We start from the raw sequence: 12,857 nt of genomic DNA on the forward strand, positions 1-12,857 counted from the left end.
TACCTAGTACTTCATGACGGGCAACTGCAGTGTTAGTGCGTGCCACTAAGACCAGGTTAGCAGGCTCCAGCTCATAAGGTACAGTACTCAACTGTAACGGTCCCTCGAGATTGCGTTTGCTTGCTCTGTTCTCTCCAACTTAACTTGGATTCTTCATTCACGCACCCAAGCCACTTCAACCACCACTCACCACAATTCACTCCTTGACCATTTCGACTTGATTTCTTGCCATTCGACACACAAACTTGCATCAAAGATCAACCAATATTATTTTCCAACTTTACACAACACATCGATCGATTCGACTTCTTATTTCAAATTTCACGGCGGTTGCCCCTAGCAGCAGAGCAGAGTAGAGCACAAGTGCAAGCGTAGAAGCATCATGTCTTCGCCGTGGAAGAAGCAGCCAGAAGATGTCGTCGACAGTGTGCTGAAGCGTGCAGAAGTGAGCAAAGTGAGTAACTTGATCCATTGACTTTTTACTAGTGAAAATTCAATCTGTTCTTTTTTACTCCTGATGAGGCAAGCATTGACTGACATTTCCACTCTTTAAGATTGCACGACGTTTGCAAAACCGCCTCGCCCTCGCAAAATTCAAGACCAAGCATGGCTGGGAAGACCTCACACTCGACTCCATCGAGCCAAAAGTCGAAGAGGAGATGCGAAGGAAACGTTTGACCGAGCCTACAGATGTCCTCTCCGACTCATCATCAAGCGCATCCGATCTCCCATATCCGTCCCGAGCACTCATGAGCTCTCCCCTCAAAGCGCCCCTGTTCTCCGATGCGGTAGGCTCCAGCAACGGCAGCACGGGACACCGCAAGCGCACATACCTCGCCTCCTTTCACGATGTATCATCGAGCCCTAGCAAACGATTCCGACTTTCCCCTACGGCACACAAGTCCTTTGGCAGTAATGGTGTATGGAAGAACTCGCATCAACTAACACGATCGTCTCCCCTCAAGCCCAGGCGGCAACAACACTTTACTACATCGGGAGGACCCGATGTCTCCTTTTTCCAGCAGCGTCTGATGAGTCGTGAGCTGACATCACCCAATTTTGCTGCACCTTCCGATGACGATGACGATCTTTTGCCCATCCACTCATTCAACCCTACCAATATCCGCTCTTCTCCTCCACGCACACCACCTATGCGCACCAGGTCTGTTAGCAAGCGGAACAAGGGCGAAAACGGTGCAGGGACCAATGGCAAAACTGGTGAGGAGGGAGCAGATTTACTTCTCTACCTCGCTGCTTCGCCATCACCAGCTGTCAGAACTTCAACTCGAACACGAATGGAGCCCCCATCAACCCCTCCCCAGAAGAACAAGCAGATGGATCTACCTTCCTCGATGATGATGACGCCTGGTGGGGGTAACCTCTTCCCAACCACCCCCAGTCAAGCTTTCGACTTTGCCGAATTTGTCAATATCACACCCAGCCCAGCACAAAAGCCCTTCAAGACACCAATCTCAATTACGACAACTAGGACACCCGTGAGCGGTACCCAAAGGCGGCTCACGTTCGACTGAGCGTCGGTATGAAGGGTTGGAGAAATGGTGTGAATATGATCCGAGTTCTTTGTGGACATGATACCATGACAGCACTTGTTGTGACACTCACGCATGCACTTTTTTTTTTTTTTTTTTTACACTATTTGGATTGGCCTCGATTATTCGTGGCGTACAGTAACACCACTGTACATGTCTGGGTTTCCCATTATTTGCGACGGCGTTATAGAATAAACGGCAATGGCATGAAAGAAGGTCTTTCAAGGGAGGTTATCGAAGACCACGTCTCGTACCAAGCGAGACCAGGAGGATAGTTTTTTTTTTTTCAGCGGTTGGTTTCTCTTATCTTGTTTGAGGTGAAGAATTGTTAAAACAGATTACATTATGGGCCGGTTCAGGAGAATAGGGGGCACTGCCTGGATGGATTGATGGAACGGCTTATGGACAATGTGACCATCATCTTACTTTACTACTAGTACCTAACTATTTCGAGTTCAAAATTCATATTATTACTGAGTCGTTCTTGAGAATGTTGATCATACGACTGCCAATGCCTGCATGTGGAACGAAAACGAGTGAGGAAATAACCTTCTCCTCCACGCAAGGGTAGGTCGTCGCATAAAAACCCGTGTCCAAGCGCGCGTGCGACGGGCAATTTACGCGCGAAAGAGCTGGCGCGTAGCTATGTCGTGTCTGTTTCGCGCCTCCGAGACCCCGTTTTTGACCATCTAGAGCCAATCACTAGACGAAATGCTACAAGTGTGAGTTTTGAGTCTGATGTCATGAACTCCCGAGGGATGGAAAAAGCGTGTTATTTGGTTGGATGGACTGCATCATGTGGATTGAAGAGGGGTTCAACAGTACTTTCGAGACATGTACTCGATTAGAGGCTCAATAATGGTTGCCAAAACCTGCCAGAAGTGGAAGCACCACGTATTTGATGCATTACTAACATCCATCCATACACAGTTGAACATTACACTACGCCTGTAACCTAATCATGCAATGTCAATCAAGAGCGCCTTCACATTCACGCCCAGAGTTAAAATGACACGAACAGCACATTGTATTAATAGTGGTATAAAACTAAAGTCTCGGCGGAGCATAGCAAGCTTTTCTGATTTTGACTCTAGCGACACCTCACGCAGTGTGCGTTCTTCTAAAGAAAAAGAAGGAGAAAAGCCTAGTTCTGTGGTATCATAAGCATAAACGCTGACATCAAACATCAACACCATCTATCCATCTTCTATTTTAAACCACCCCCCAAGTCTTACAGCGAGCCAATGAGTATCCCAGGAGAACCACTATGTTGGTCCTCCGCCGAGAGGGAACGAAGTGAATATCCGTGTCCCTGCTATGAGGGTTCACATCGCCTGGCCGGTTTGTCGTCTCAGAATATTGCCGTCGCTCTCACTTCGGGAGTGTCGCGGTGAGGGGGGAAAGTCAGATCCATCGTATCGGCCATAGATACTGGGTACACGAGGTTGAGGAGGCACAGGAGGCCACTCGCTAACGTCGCTCACTCCGCTGGTATATCGTGAAGTGTAACTCTCAGCCCGAGAGTGTCTGACGGTTTGGCGGTTTGTGCTATAGAAGGAGCTGGCGGCAGTGTAGCGTGGCATGTTTTGAATGTGTCCCATACTAGACATGTGTCGGCCATCGAGCTCCAAGTCGAAGGGGTTCGAGTGAACGTTGCCGCGCCAAACTTCCTGTGGCCTTAGCCTCACGCCGTCACCTGTCGATTGAGGTGTAAGGTTGCGCGACATGGTCGGGCCTTGCCTCTGATCGACTGGCTCTCTATGGGCCATCGGTGGCGGTTGCATGGGGTCAGGAGACAAGCTGGAACTCTCGTCGGCGAACGGGTTATCCAAAGAATGAGGCCGAGCAGGGGCAAGTGGGGGTGGCACAAGAGAACCGTGAGGCAAGACGCTACCGCGCCCATATGAGTCCCCACGAGGCGCAGCAGGAATGGTGTTGGCATCAGAGAAAGGTTTGGGGCTAGGAGTTCGTCTTCCATCATAACCATCGTCCGGCACAGGGGGGGCTGCTGCGAGGTCCACGACGCTTGATTCTTCAATAAGTCGTGACCACCATCCTTGTTGTTGCCCAGGAGCTGCGCTCCCTCGGCTAGGGGCGCGGTTTGTAGACGCGCTGTGGCTTTCGGCGCCGAACTGAGAGTTTCCTCGGCTCATGTCGACATGAGAAGAGCTCATGGACTGTCGGAATCGTTGACCAATCTTTTTAGCATTGGCGCTCATAGCGGCAGCGACCTTGACAGAGCGAGGCGTTGGGCCGAGCGAATGATTGTCGATTTCGTACTTCTCCTTGCCAGATCCGCCTTGAGGGAAATCGAGCGGAGTGAGAAGAGTGCTCCTTCGACGCTGCTGTCTCCGTCTCCTGATGAGCCAAAAGATGACAAGTGCCAGGAAAGACAATCCCACGATGGAGCCGACAATACTGCCTACAACGACTGGAGTTGGGCCTGCATTGTCGGAGTCCTTTTTGACAGCTGAATCAGGACTTTCGGTTTTCGAGGCATGGTCGCTTCCAGCAGTCGCACCGAGGCCAATGGTTGTAAGGCCTCCGTCGGCTAGAGTCGCCGTACTAAGTGCCGGCGCAGCTCCGTCAGCGCCCGTCTCACCATCATCGAAAACGAAACTATCAGATGCTTCTGTAGTCTCAGTAGCGGAAGAAGCAGTTCTGGTTACAGATCGGGTTTGGAGGGTCGTTGACCGAGATGGAGGACCAGTGAAGGTGAAGGACGCAGTATCAAAAAGGAGAACCTCCGAAGTAGATGTCGAAGACGAGGACAAGGACGATGATGATGAGGACTCAGTCTCGATTATGAGTCGAGCATTTTCTGGAGTATCCTTAGGCGCCTGAACAGGCGTCGTTACGGGGTCTGGTCCATCGATTAATCGGGCATCCTGTGGTGTCTCCTGAGGTGCCGGCGGCGTCGTTGTCTGGACAGGTGTTGTCACCGGATCCGGTCCATCTGTCAATCGAGCATCTTCTGGTGTTCCCTTGGGCAGCTCTTCAGTGGTTGGCTGAACAGGTGTTGTTACCGGGTCAGGACCATTAACCACTGGGGGTTCTTGGGGCGTTTCCTGTGGGGGTGGTTGAGAAGTTGGCTGAGCAATCGGTTCGATGGGAACTGTCGTCTCGTTCAGATTTGCGTCACTAGTTTCAGGCGCTGCCTCTCCTCCAGCTGCAGGTACAGTCGTTGGAACGGGCTCGGCCTCTTGCGTTGTAGGTACAATCAATGATGCAAATACTGGGGTATCTACAGCAGGATCCGCTGCGGGAACAGATGCCAGGTCTGCAGCAGGCGCAGTTGAAGCCGGCGGCAACTCAACGCTGTCGGTGTTCTCTGTAGCGTTGGCTGGGACATGGTATGTAACCACGATGGTGGTAGGCTCGGGGATGACCACATAACGAGACTCCATCTTCGTCTTAGTGATCACCACGGGTGCTCGTTCTTCGAGCGAGTGTGTATTGTTGGTATCGATTTCTCGTGGTATGCCGGCATACTGTCTTCCGAATATAAAGTTGAACAAAGCCCGTGTTCGGAGGGCTAACATCCTCGACCAGAAGCGTTCGCGATGCCAGTCGCTGTTAGTGAGAGCTGGAGTCGAAGCCTGGCCCAACCGTGAACAGAGGCAAAAAGTCTGATAAATGAGCAAAAGCTTAACATAGGGCCCCTATGGCCATCTACTTTCTGGCAATATGCATGTAGATGGATGACCCAGTCACCTCGCAAATGTAATGAAGGTAAGAGAATGTAGATATCACGGCCAAATACCGTGATGAGAAACGAGAATGAGTGAATAAGGGTACGACAAGAGAATGTAGAGGGCGCAAAACAAGGAAAGACACCAAGAGAAACAGAAACAGAGAAGGAAAGGAAGACAAGACAGAAAGTGTGAGAGAGAATGAAACGACAATATGATTGCCCCGAGTGGGAGGGTGGTCAACCTAACGTTAAGGTACCGAACCGACCTACCTTGACTCCCTTTACCCTTTACTAGTGTTTTAGCTGTTTCCAGATACAACTGACATTATACATCAGTTCAAGTACGGTAGACATGGGTTCGTCGTCGCTAGGAGCAATACCCTGTCCTGCGACAGATCTGAAGCACGACAGCCTCCCCACGCTGTCTGAGCTTCACTACCTTACCTACCTGACTAGTCAGGTCCTACCGTCCTAGCTAGTATCCGAGCACCGAGAAGCAAACAAAAGATCCGATGTGAGCAACATAAACAAGGTTGATATCCCAGACTTCTGGGACGCCTTGGCTCTCTTGGCTTGCGTGGCCTTGTGTGATGTTTGCATTTGCGTTTGTCACGAGGTTCCAGGCGGGTGTTTTCCCGTCGGGATGACATCCAAGCTCCAGGTAAAGTGGAAGTTGGTCGGAATAATTAGAAGGATGTCACCCGCATGTGGCATCCTTCCATTTGGTTTTTGCTTCTTTTGTTTCTGTTTCTTGGTTGCTTTAACGCCTTGATTAAAAAACAGTCTCGGCAATGTGGGCGGCATCGCATCGCGATGGTGTTGATGCATAGTGCGCGTATAAGACAGAATGTTGTTGATGGAAAAAGAAGCCCCGAAGCGGATTTAGGTGAGTGAGCCTCAGCAAGGAGATGAATTTCAGGTGGGGATTGATGCAGATTCCAGAGTCTGGTCTGGTCAATCGTCTTGGCAGGAGGAGCAGTAAGTTGTTCTGGTTAGCGCCTGAGCGCTACTAATACCTGTACCTGGCCACCTGAGACACCTGAACATCCACCACCGTTTCTCCCTGTGGCCCTGCCCGTTGTGGCCCTTCCCGCCAGCAAACGCGCCGAGCCTGGTACATCACGCCTAAAGTTAGCCAAAGGCCCCGCTGCTAGAACGTGGAAGACAAGGCACGGCAAAATATCCCACGAAACAAAGCTCACTCTAGAACAAGATGACAGACAGACTGAAAATTTCATCCTCCTGAGAATTGTTTGGCTAGCAGCTAATCAATGAACGTGCATAGTACCTGCATAACGTACCTGAAATGTGTCTCCTTTGGGATGATGCCGGCATTAGTTCAAAAGTAATAACAGACGGCATATTTATCACCACCGCCACCACACGCAAACAACTCCTCAAGACCATCACACACAGGAAACCAAACAAATCAGCCCAACAGCTCAGCATTAGGAAGCACAACAGGGTTAAATCGCCAGATAGATTAGGCTAGTAAGCAGAAAACAGCTGGTTCAATCCTTCTTCATGCACTATCAATCCCATGTGCCATCTACGTTAAATACTATGTTGTACTTCAAACCTCCTCTCTCAAGATCCTTGCCTGGATCAGTTCATCCGCTCAGGCATCCCTTGACTTACCGCTCTTAGACCCATGTTCCGGGCCACAACCGCCCACATCCCTGTTGTCCTTCGCCTCGAGCCTGACTCGGACTGTCACCGTTTCTCGTATCTAAAATCTGTCTGTGCCTCTGTCAGCGACGCCTTTCGATTACCGAAATAGAATATCTGTCCGTAATGTCGAGTCCCGCTGAGTAACCAGCATGGGACGGAATAAAGCTGATGGCGTGCGACGACGCTAAAGCTTTTGATACCGTAACCTTAAACTTGGAGATCATCCTTTATTCCAGGGATGGTCTTGAGAAAGAATTGTGAGCTTCCAGTCTATTAGGAGTCTACCAGGTTGTCGGGTAAGTTGTTGAGACGAATGGGACTTTACACGAGAGTTTCAGTATGAACACATCCTGAAGAGTTCCATAAAACTCCTATATCCTTCGTTTATGAGATTAGATGCCGATTTAAGAACGTCATGAAACACTAAGGTTGAGCTTATGATTAGACTTGACTAATACTACTCTTAAACAATATATGGTTAAAGCTTCATGTGATTATTTGGTATGAGAACATCATTCAGTTAGGTGAGTGTGTGAAAAGTTGAAAGACGAGCTTCTTATACTCCTTTCGCCATTGAACATGTATAGTCCCAAATCCTCTCAATTCTAAATACATTTACTATTCCTGACAATGTCACAATCTCTGGTTTACAAGTTCCCAAAAGTAGTATAAGGAAACTTTTCTTAACTCCCGTTTGTGGTGCTTTTCTGAGACCCAACTTTGAGATGAAGATCGAGTGAGTGGCCCTCTTTTCTTGCCTCGTATTCCATATTTCTTGTCTCTCTCTTGACTAGAAATAAGAGAGGGCATTGGGTCATCCCCATATATTCATAAAAGCCAAGATCTTCTTCATGATCGTTCGTTTACCGATTAAAATCTGGGGCATGGAAAGATTTGCTATATGTCATTTTCATTATCCAGATTGACAGGAGTACATAAGCTATAGTGAAGCATAAACCAGGCACTCAGACACCTATTCCCAGCGTAACTAACAAGTCCCTGCAGATAACACCTGGAGAGAACTTCGAACTCAGATTAGGGAACGTTTTAAATTAGTCAATTCAGTGAATCATCTATTATGGTCTAGGGTATGTTGATTCATGAAGGGTTCATTATTCGCTAAGGTTTTTGAAACGGCTTTGGCGAATATTGAATGAGTGAGTGAAGAAGTTCAATGCAGTCGAGGAACGGTGGCTTTTCTCACAGCTTCTTCCTAAAAGCATTAGGCTCTGATGCTTCCTGTTGGCACGAGAAGCAATTCAGGTCATAAGATACCTCATACCAGAAACCTTTCTATTATTTCATTGATCTTGCCATAAATAAAGTATGTTAGGTTTGTGGCACCAAGACAATTCTAGCACTTCCATTGGCGTTCTCTGACCAGATTAGGAAGTGACATGAAACAACTTCTTAAAAGCTCACTCGCTCTCATCGTATCTCTCAAACATCCATTACCAATGAGAACCGACCGGTCTTGCATGAAGCATGAATTCACATGGTGATGCATTGAAGACAGACAATCAACAGCTGACCAATCGCGGAAATAGGGGTCCATTTGCCGGGTAAAGGCGGTGGTGGCTTCGGACCAGGCACCACGCAACTCACTCATATCATGGATGGATGGATCCATTCGCTCACTCAGGAACATCGACATGACCTCCTACCTACCTAAACAAGACAACTGATATCCTCTTCTCATATCGCTTCAGCAGGAGATAACTAGTCTCTCAGGAGGCAGAGCCTATGGTTGGCTCTCTTGTTAGGCATTGAATTAACCCCGCGGCTGCTCCCGCATGGACCGAGCCGATCTTGGCACTGACCAACACCTCGACTCAACCTCAGTCACCGAAACTTTTGAGGCTTCGTCTTTCAACGCACTTTGTCCTTTCCACGCCAGAGGCTCAATTCTATCGGCTGGTCGAGTCTCTGTTAACACACTCTTGTCTTATTGTCCGTTTTATAGCTATTGGCTAGCGTATCGCTTTTGGTTATCTCTTGAAAAGTCTTATCATTTATAGTTATTCTACATCACCTCATCATCTCCATCAGCTTCTCCCCATCGATAGCCAAGCTGTCTTGAGGCCCTCACTCAACTTCTGCATATACAATCAACATCTAGCTACTGTATGTGCTCTGTGCTATGTCACACCTCGCTGGACCAAAGCTGACGTCGTCTTCTCTTTAGCATAGCATCCCATAGCATAGCTAGCTTCCATCCATAGCCTAAGCATTCTGTCTCGCGGTACCTTACATTGTTAGTTGCGCCACTACAAGCGCTTCAGCTGCCATGTTTGGAAACTTCACCTCCTTCGGTAAGCTAGTCTTCTCTCCATCCGCCTCTCATCACACTTGAACCTCATCCTTCCCTACCCATTGTGATCCTCATGAACATCTGATCCTCACAAAACACCTCATTAACCCCCTCACTTCGTTTCCCTGTCTATGTCGCCTGCCCCTCCCCCACAATTCTGTTACCTTGCGACCTACCTCTCCACCTTGATAGACCCTGGCTAAACTTTGTCTTCTTCAGCCGGCATTCCGGCCAAGAGCAAGGTTGATCCTAAGGACGTACCGCCTCCTACGCCGGTCACTCTTCCTCGCTTTCAACCTTTTGCTCAGGACGACGATACCATCGATGAATCGTCTGCGCTATCTACTCTTCTCCGCAACACCGGAAGATCAACAGCCGCTCTCGGTCCTTCGGGTTTCTCTGCCATTGGTCTTAATCTGAACCTCGATGCCAAGCCCACAGACCTGATTCCTGACCCTTCATTCATCCCGGATTTCGATAGTTGGGACAAACTGTCGCCAGATGAAGCCCAAGAGAAGAATCAGTCCACCCGGAACCCCCTAAGAAATGGCAACCTCTCTCCTGGCTGCCATGTGTACCTCGAACGCAAGAAGGAATTGTCGAATGTCAATGAAGACGCCTTTCGAACAGTCAGAAGGCTTCCAGCCCCCAAAGGAAAGACACAGGCTCGTTTAGGGAATGCCTATGAGTTTTTCCGTTGCCTTGAAGCCTTTACCTCTTTTTGGGATGACCCAACTCAGCCATTACCGCTTCCTCCTTCCCCTGAAGCCTCTCCCGAAGTTACTTCGTCCGGCGATGCTGCGAACTCGGGGGACGCAAAACCTGCGAGTCCTAAGCCAGACGAGAGCGCAAACTTCTTCAGAACCAGCGCTGGATCATCTATGCCACTTGAATATCGCAATAACCTGATAACATCATTCATCAAACTTGTTGCTTATGACTTTGGGTGCAACGTCTCGCCTTCTCGAACCGAACCACGACTTCACTTCAGTTCACCCCAAGGATCTGGTTCTCGCAAATCTTTTTGCCCCTCTGGCTGCCTTTTTATATTTCAGAGTCCCACAACCCGTGAAGCCGCTCGTGCAGGTGTGGTCCACGGGCCTGTCGCCGCCGTCAGTGCCAGAGGTACAACTGACTTCACTCAGCCTGATCCTGAGACTGCGCAATCACTCGATCTCGCTCGAGAGATCGTAGCAGCTCTTATTACAGCGCAGCATCGCGCACGTGAAGGAAAGACTGAGAAGCGATTTGGTGAGGGAGAATGGTGGACGACCAAGAAGCGCTGGGGAGGCGGTCCTGGAGGGCCCATAGGACGCGAGATCGAAAAGGACCTGGTACAAGGCGACAAGGACGCGAAACCCAGTGACGAGAACGGTCTTCCGATGCCACTTGCCAAGAAACCTCGCAAAAACATGAGTATCTACGACAACTATCGCATGATTCGACCTCCATCGTCGACGTGGGACAAGAAGGCTCAATACGAAGCCATTGGGAGGCGCAAGGGGGCCAACTATGACGATATCTTTGTAGTGAGCTCGTTGTTTCACCATATCTCGGTCATCCGTGTCAGAGTACCTAATCAGCTACTTGAGGCTCTGGAAGGGGCACGGGAGCCAGATGCATCCAGGCGAAGTTGGGGTAAGGTTGAGGCTTGGAGGAGCCCCTGGTACGATTTATTTGATACCACACAACGACTAGCAGCTATGAAACTAGTGTGGGTGATGATGGCTTACCAGATGAGAAAAGATGATGTGTCTGATGGGGACGTTGATATGACCAATGCCTAAGCTTATCTTGAGGTGGGCCATGGGTTTGGGGAAACCTCATTCTTGCTTGCATTAGTACATCTGATCTCAGCATGAGATGTCAGCGCAAGGTTTAGGAAAGACTAAGATGGCATAGTTGCCTAGTTGGTTGATTACACGCATACATAGGGTATCCATACATAACATACATTAACCAGGGTCACATTCCCGTCTCCGGTTCCGATTAGCTTGGCTTTTTCTATCAATCAGACACCCTTGAGGAAGAGGGTTACAATGAGGCGGCAGCTGAGACTGGGACTTCTATCACCTGCAGATGTTGCATGGATTTATCTGGTAAGTAACTCTGGCTTTACCTTGTAATCGTCGTCACGCCATCAGGGATTCGAGCAATGAAGGCTGAACTGAAAGTCTCATGATGTTGGTTCACATTCATACACGATGCAACACATAGATTCCATGAACAATATGCTCGGGTCTAGAACATTGATTCAGGGAACATTAAACGGGTGCTCGGGTAACCTCATGCAAGGCATGGGTATTGACCTTGCCGTCAGGTCTCTTGGAGTTGGCATGAGAGGCCATGGCATGGTGTTTCTGCAGGGTAGAGAGAGAGATCAGGGGACTTGAGACATGTCGTGCATGCCACGATACAGACCGAAGCCGAGGGAGACGCGGAGCATAGCTTCCTGTAGCGTTCCGTATCAACGGATGAGCTAGTTCAAGAAACCACCCCATATTGTCTTAGATATCAAGCGAATGTGGATATGTGTTGGTGTCGGTGTTTGTGGCTGCATAGGAAGGCTGAAGCTATCTTATTTGGGACGGAAACCCGCGTGGCATAGTCGAGTCTAGTGACGGAGGACGTTTCTCGTTTGGTATTCAACTTCGGGAGGCTTATGACTTTGGCTTTTTGGGCTCTGAGGCTTTTAGTTTGAGCCTGCCGGACATGATATGGAAAAGAGAAGGATGTGCTGGTTGAGTATGTGATATGAGTGCGTACAGTTCTTAGGAGACTCCGAGAACTATGTCATGGTACATGTGCTTTGTTGCAGTAGTTGGAGTGCTGTACCGACAATTTGGATGACACGTCGAGAGCGCAAGGAGATTGGGTATCGTCATCAAACCAGGCCCAGCATAATGGTAACCTAACGATATCCAATACTCCGTGATAAAGCTGAGGCCCTCGTCACAGCCACCAGAATGCAACTGAACAAGACCCTAAAAGCCGTTCATCCAAGTGGCCCAAGCTCCTCAAGCCTCAATTCCCCGCTCAGCTCCAGGCGGCTGAGCAGTAACGTCCGTCATTGGCCCACGCAGCCCTGGTTCAGCTCTCGGTATGTCCGTCTGCTAAACCGTTACGGGATGATCTTCGTGCCGCAGACGGGGGAGCTATCGGGTAATTCCAGCCATTTTCTTCTTCTTCTGTCTTTTTGTTCTCAGGTGCATGATCGTGAATTTGTTGCCTTTCCCTTGCTTGGATGATTAGGATAGCCCCCTATTTGCTGTATGTATGTCTTGTATCGTTTGGCTATGGTTGGTGGAAGTCATGATGGTTTCGGACATGGCTAAATATCATTATCTCTTGGCCGTTACTTCTTTGTTCGTCTGTATAGTCTCTTGCAAACACATAATAAAGTGCTAATAGAGCGGTTCAGTCTATTGATGCAATTGCTCACTTGACGTTGGAAACCCCCTGCTCCGGGCCTGCATCGGTGATCGCCGTTGCACCGGCTTCGGGAAGCGGGTGCGGAACGCCGCCTCAGCCTGACAGGGGCCGAATATCAGAGTCCGGTCTTTATGACGTTTGAAGTCTTTTGCATCTCGAGACATCAATTGGCTAACACGCAAAATGACAGATTCAGCGC

General features: G+C 49.1%; 3 protein-coding genes across 6 annotated transcripts; 2 read left to right on the forward strand and 1 right to left on the reverse strand.

Annotated features, from left to right (window-relative positions):
• The first annotated feature begins 105 nt into the window (after positions 1-105).
• Positions 106-2,040, forward strand: FOIG_03193 (uncharacterized protein). Its single transcript, XM_031200936.1, has 2 exons — positions 106-454; positions 555-2,040. Exons 1-2 carry the CDS (start codon positions 383-385, stop codon positions 1,530-1,532), a joined length of 1,050 nt encoding a protein of 349 aa, XP_031068460.1. The 5' UTR covers positions 106-382; the 3' UTR covers positions 1,533-2,040.
• Positions 2,041-2,504: 464 nt separating this feature from the next.
• On the reverse strand, positions 2,505-6,751 carry FOIG_03194 (uncharacterized protein). The gene is made up of 2 exons (XM_031200937.1): positions 6,546-6,751; positions 2,505-6,355 (listed from the first exon to the last, which is right to left on the reverse strand). The coding sequence occupies exon 2, from the start codon at positions 5,090-5,092 to the stop codon at positions 2,876-2,878; it is 2,217 nt and encodes a 738-aa protein (XP_031068461.1). The 5' UTR covers positions 5,093-6,355; positions 6,546-6,751; the 3' UTR covers positions 2,505-2,875.
• Positions 6,752-8,463: 1,712 nt separating this feature from the next.
• On the forward strand, positions 8,464-12,701 carry FOIG_03195 (uncharacterized protein). Of its 4 annotated transcripts, XM_031200941.1 has the most exons (5): positions 8,464-8,678; positions 8,758-9,039; positions 9,101-9,227; positions 9,446-11,325; positions 11,401-12,686. In XM_031200941.1, exons 3-4 carry the CDS (start codon positions 9,203-9,205, stop codon positions 11,011-11,013), a joined length of 1,593 nt encoding a protein of 530 aa, XP_031068465.1. In that variant the 5' UTR covers positions 8,464-8,678; positions 8,758-9,039; positions 9,101-9,202; the 3' UTR covers positions 11,014-11,325; positions 11,401-12,686. The 4 variants fall into 4 exon arrangements, with proteins under 4 accessions (XP_031068465.1, XP_031068464.1, XP_031068463.1 ...); XM_031200940.1 differs by having other exon boundaries at positions 9,446-12,701; XM_031200939.1 differs by having other exon boundaries at positions 8,464-9,039; positions 9,446-12,701.
• Positions 12,702-12,857: the final 156 nt, after the last annotated feature.

Source organism: Fusarium odoratissimum (genome assembly GCF_000260195.1).
Source record: "Fusarium odoratissimum NRRL 54006 unplaced genomic scaffold supercont1.4, whole genome shotgun sequence".
NCBI lineage: Eukaryota > Fungi > Ascomycota > Sordariomycetes > Hypocreales > Nectriaceae > Fusarium > Fusarium odoratissimum.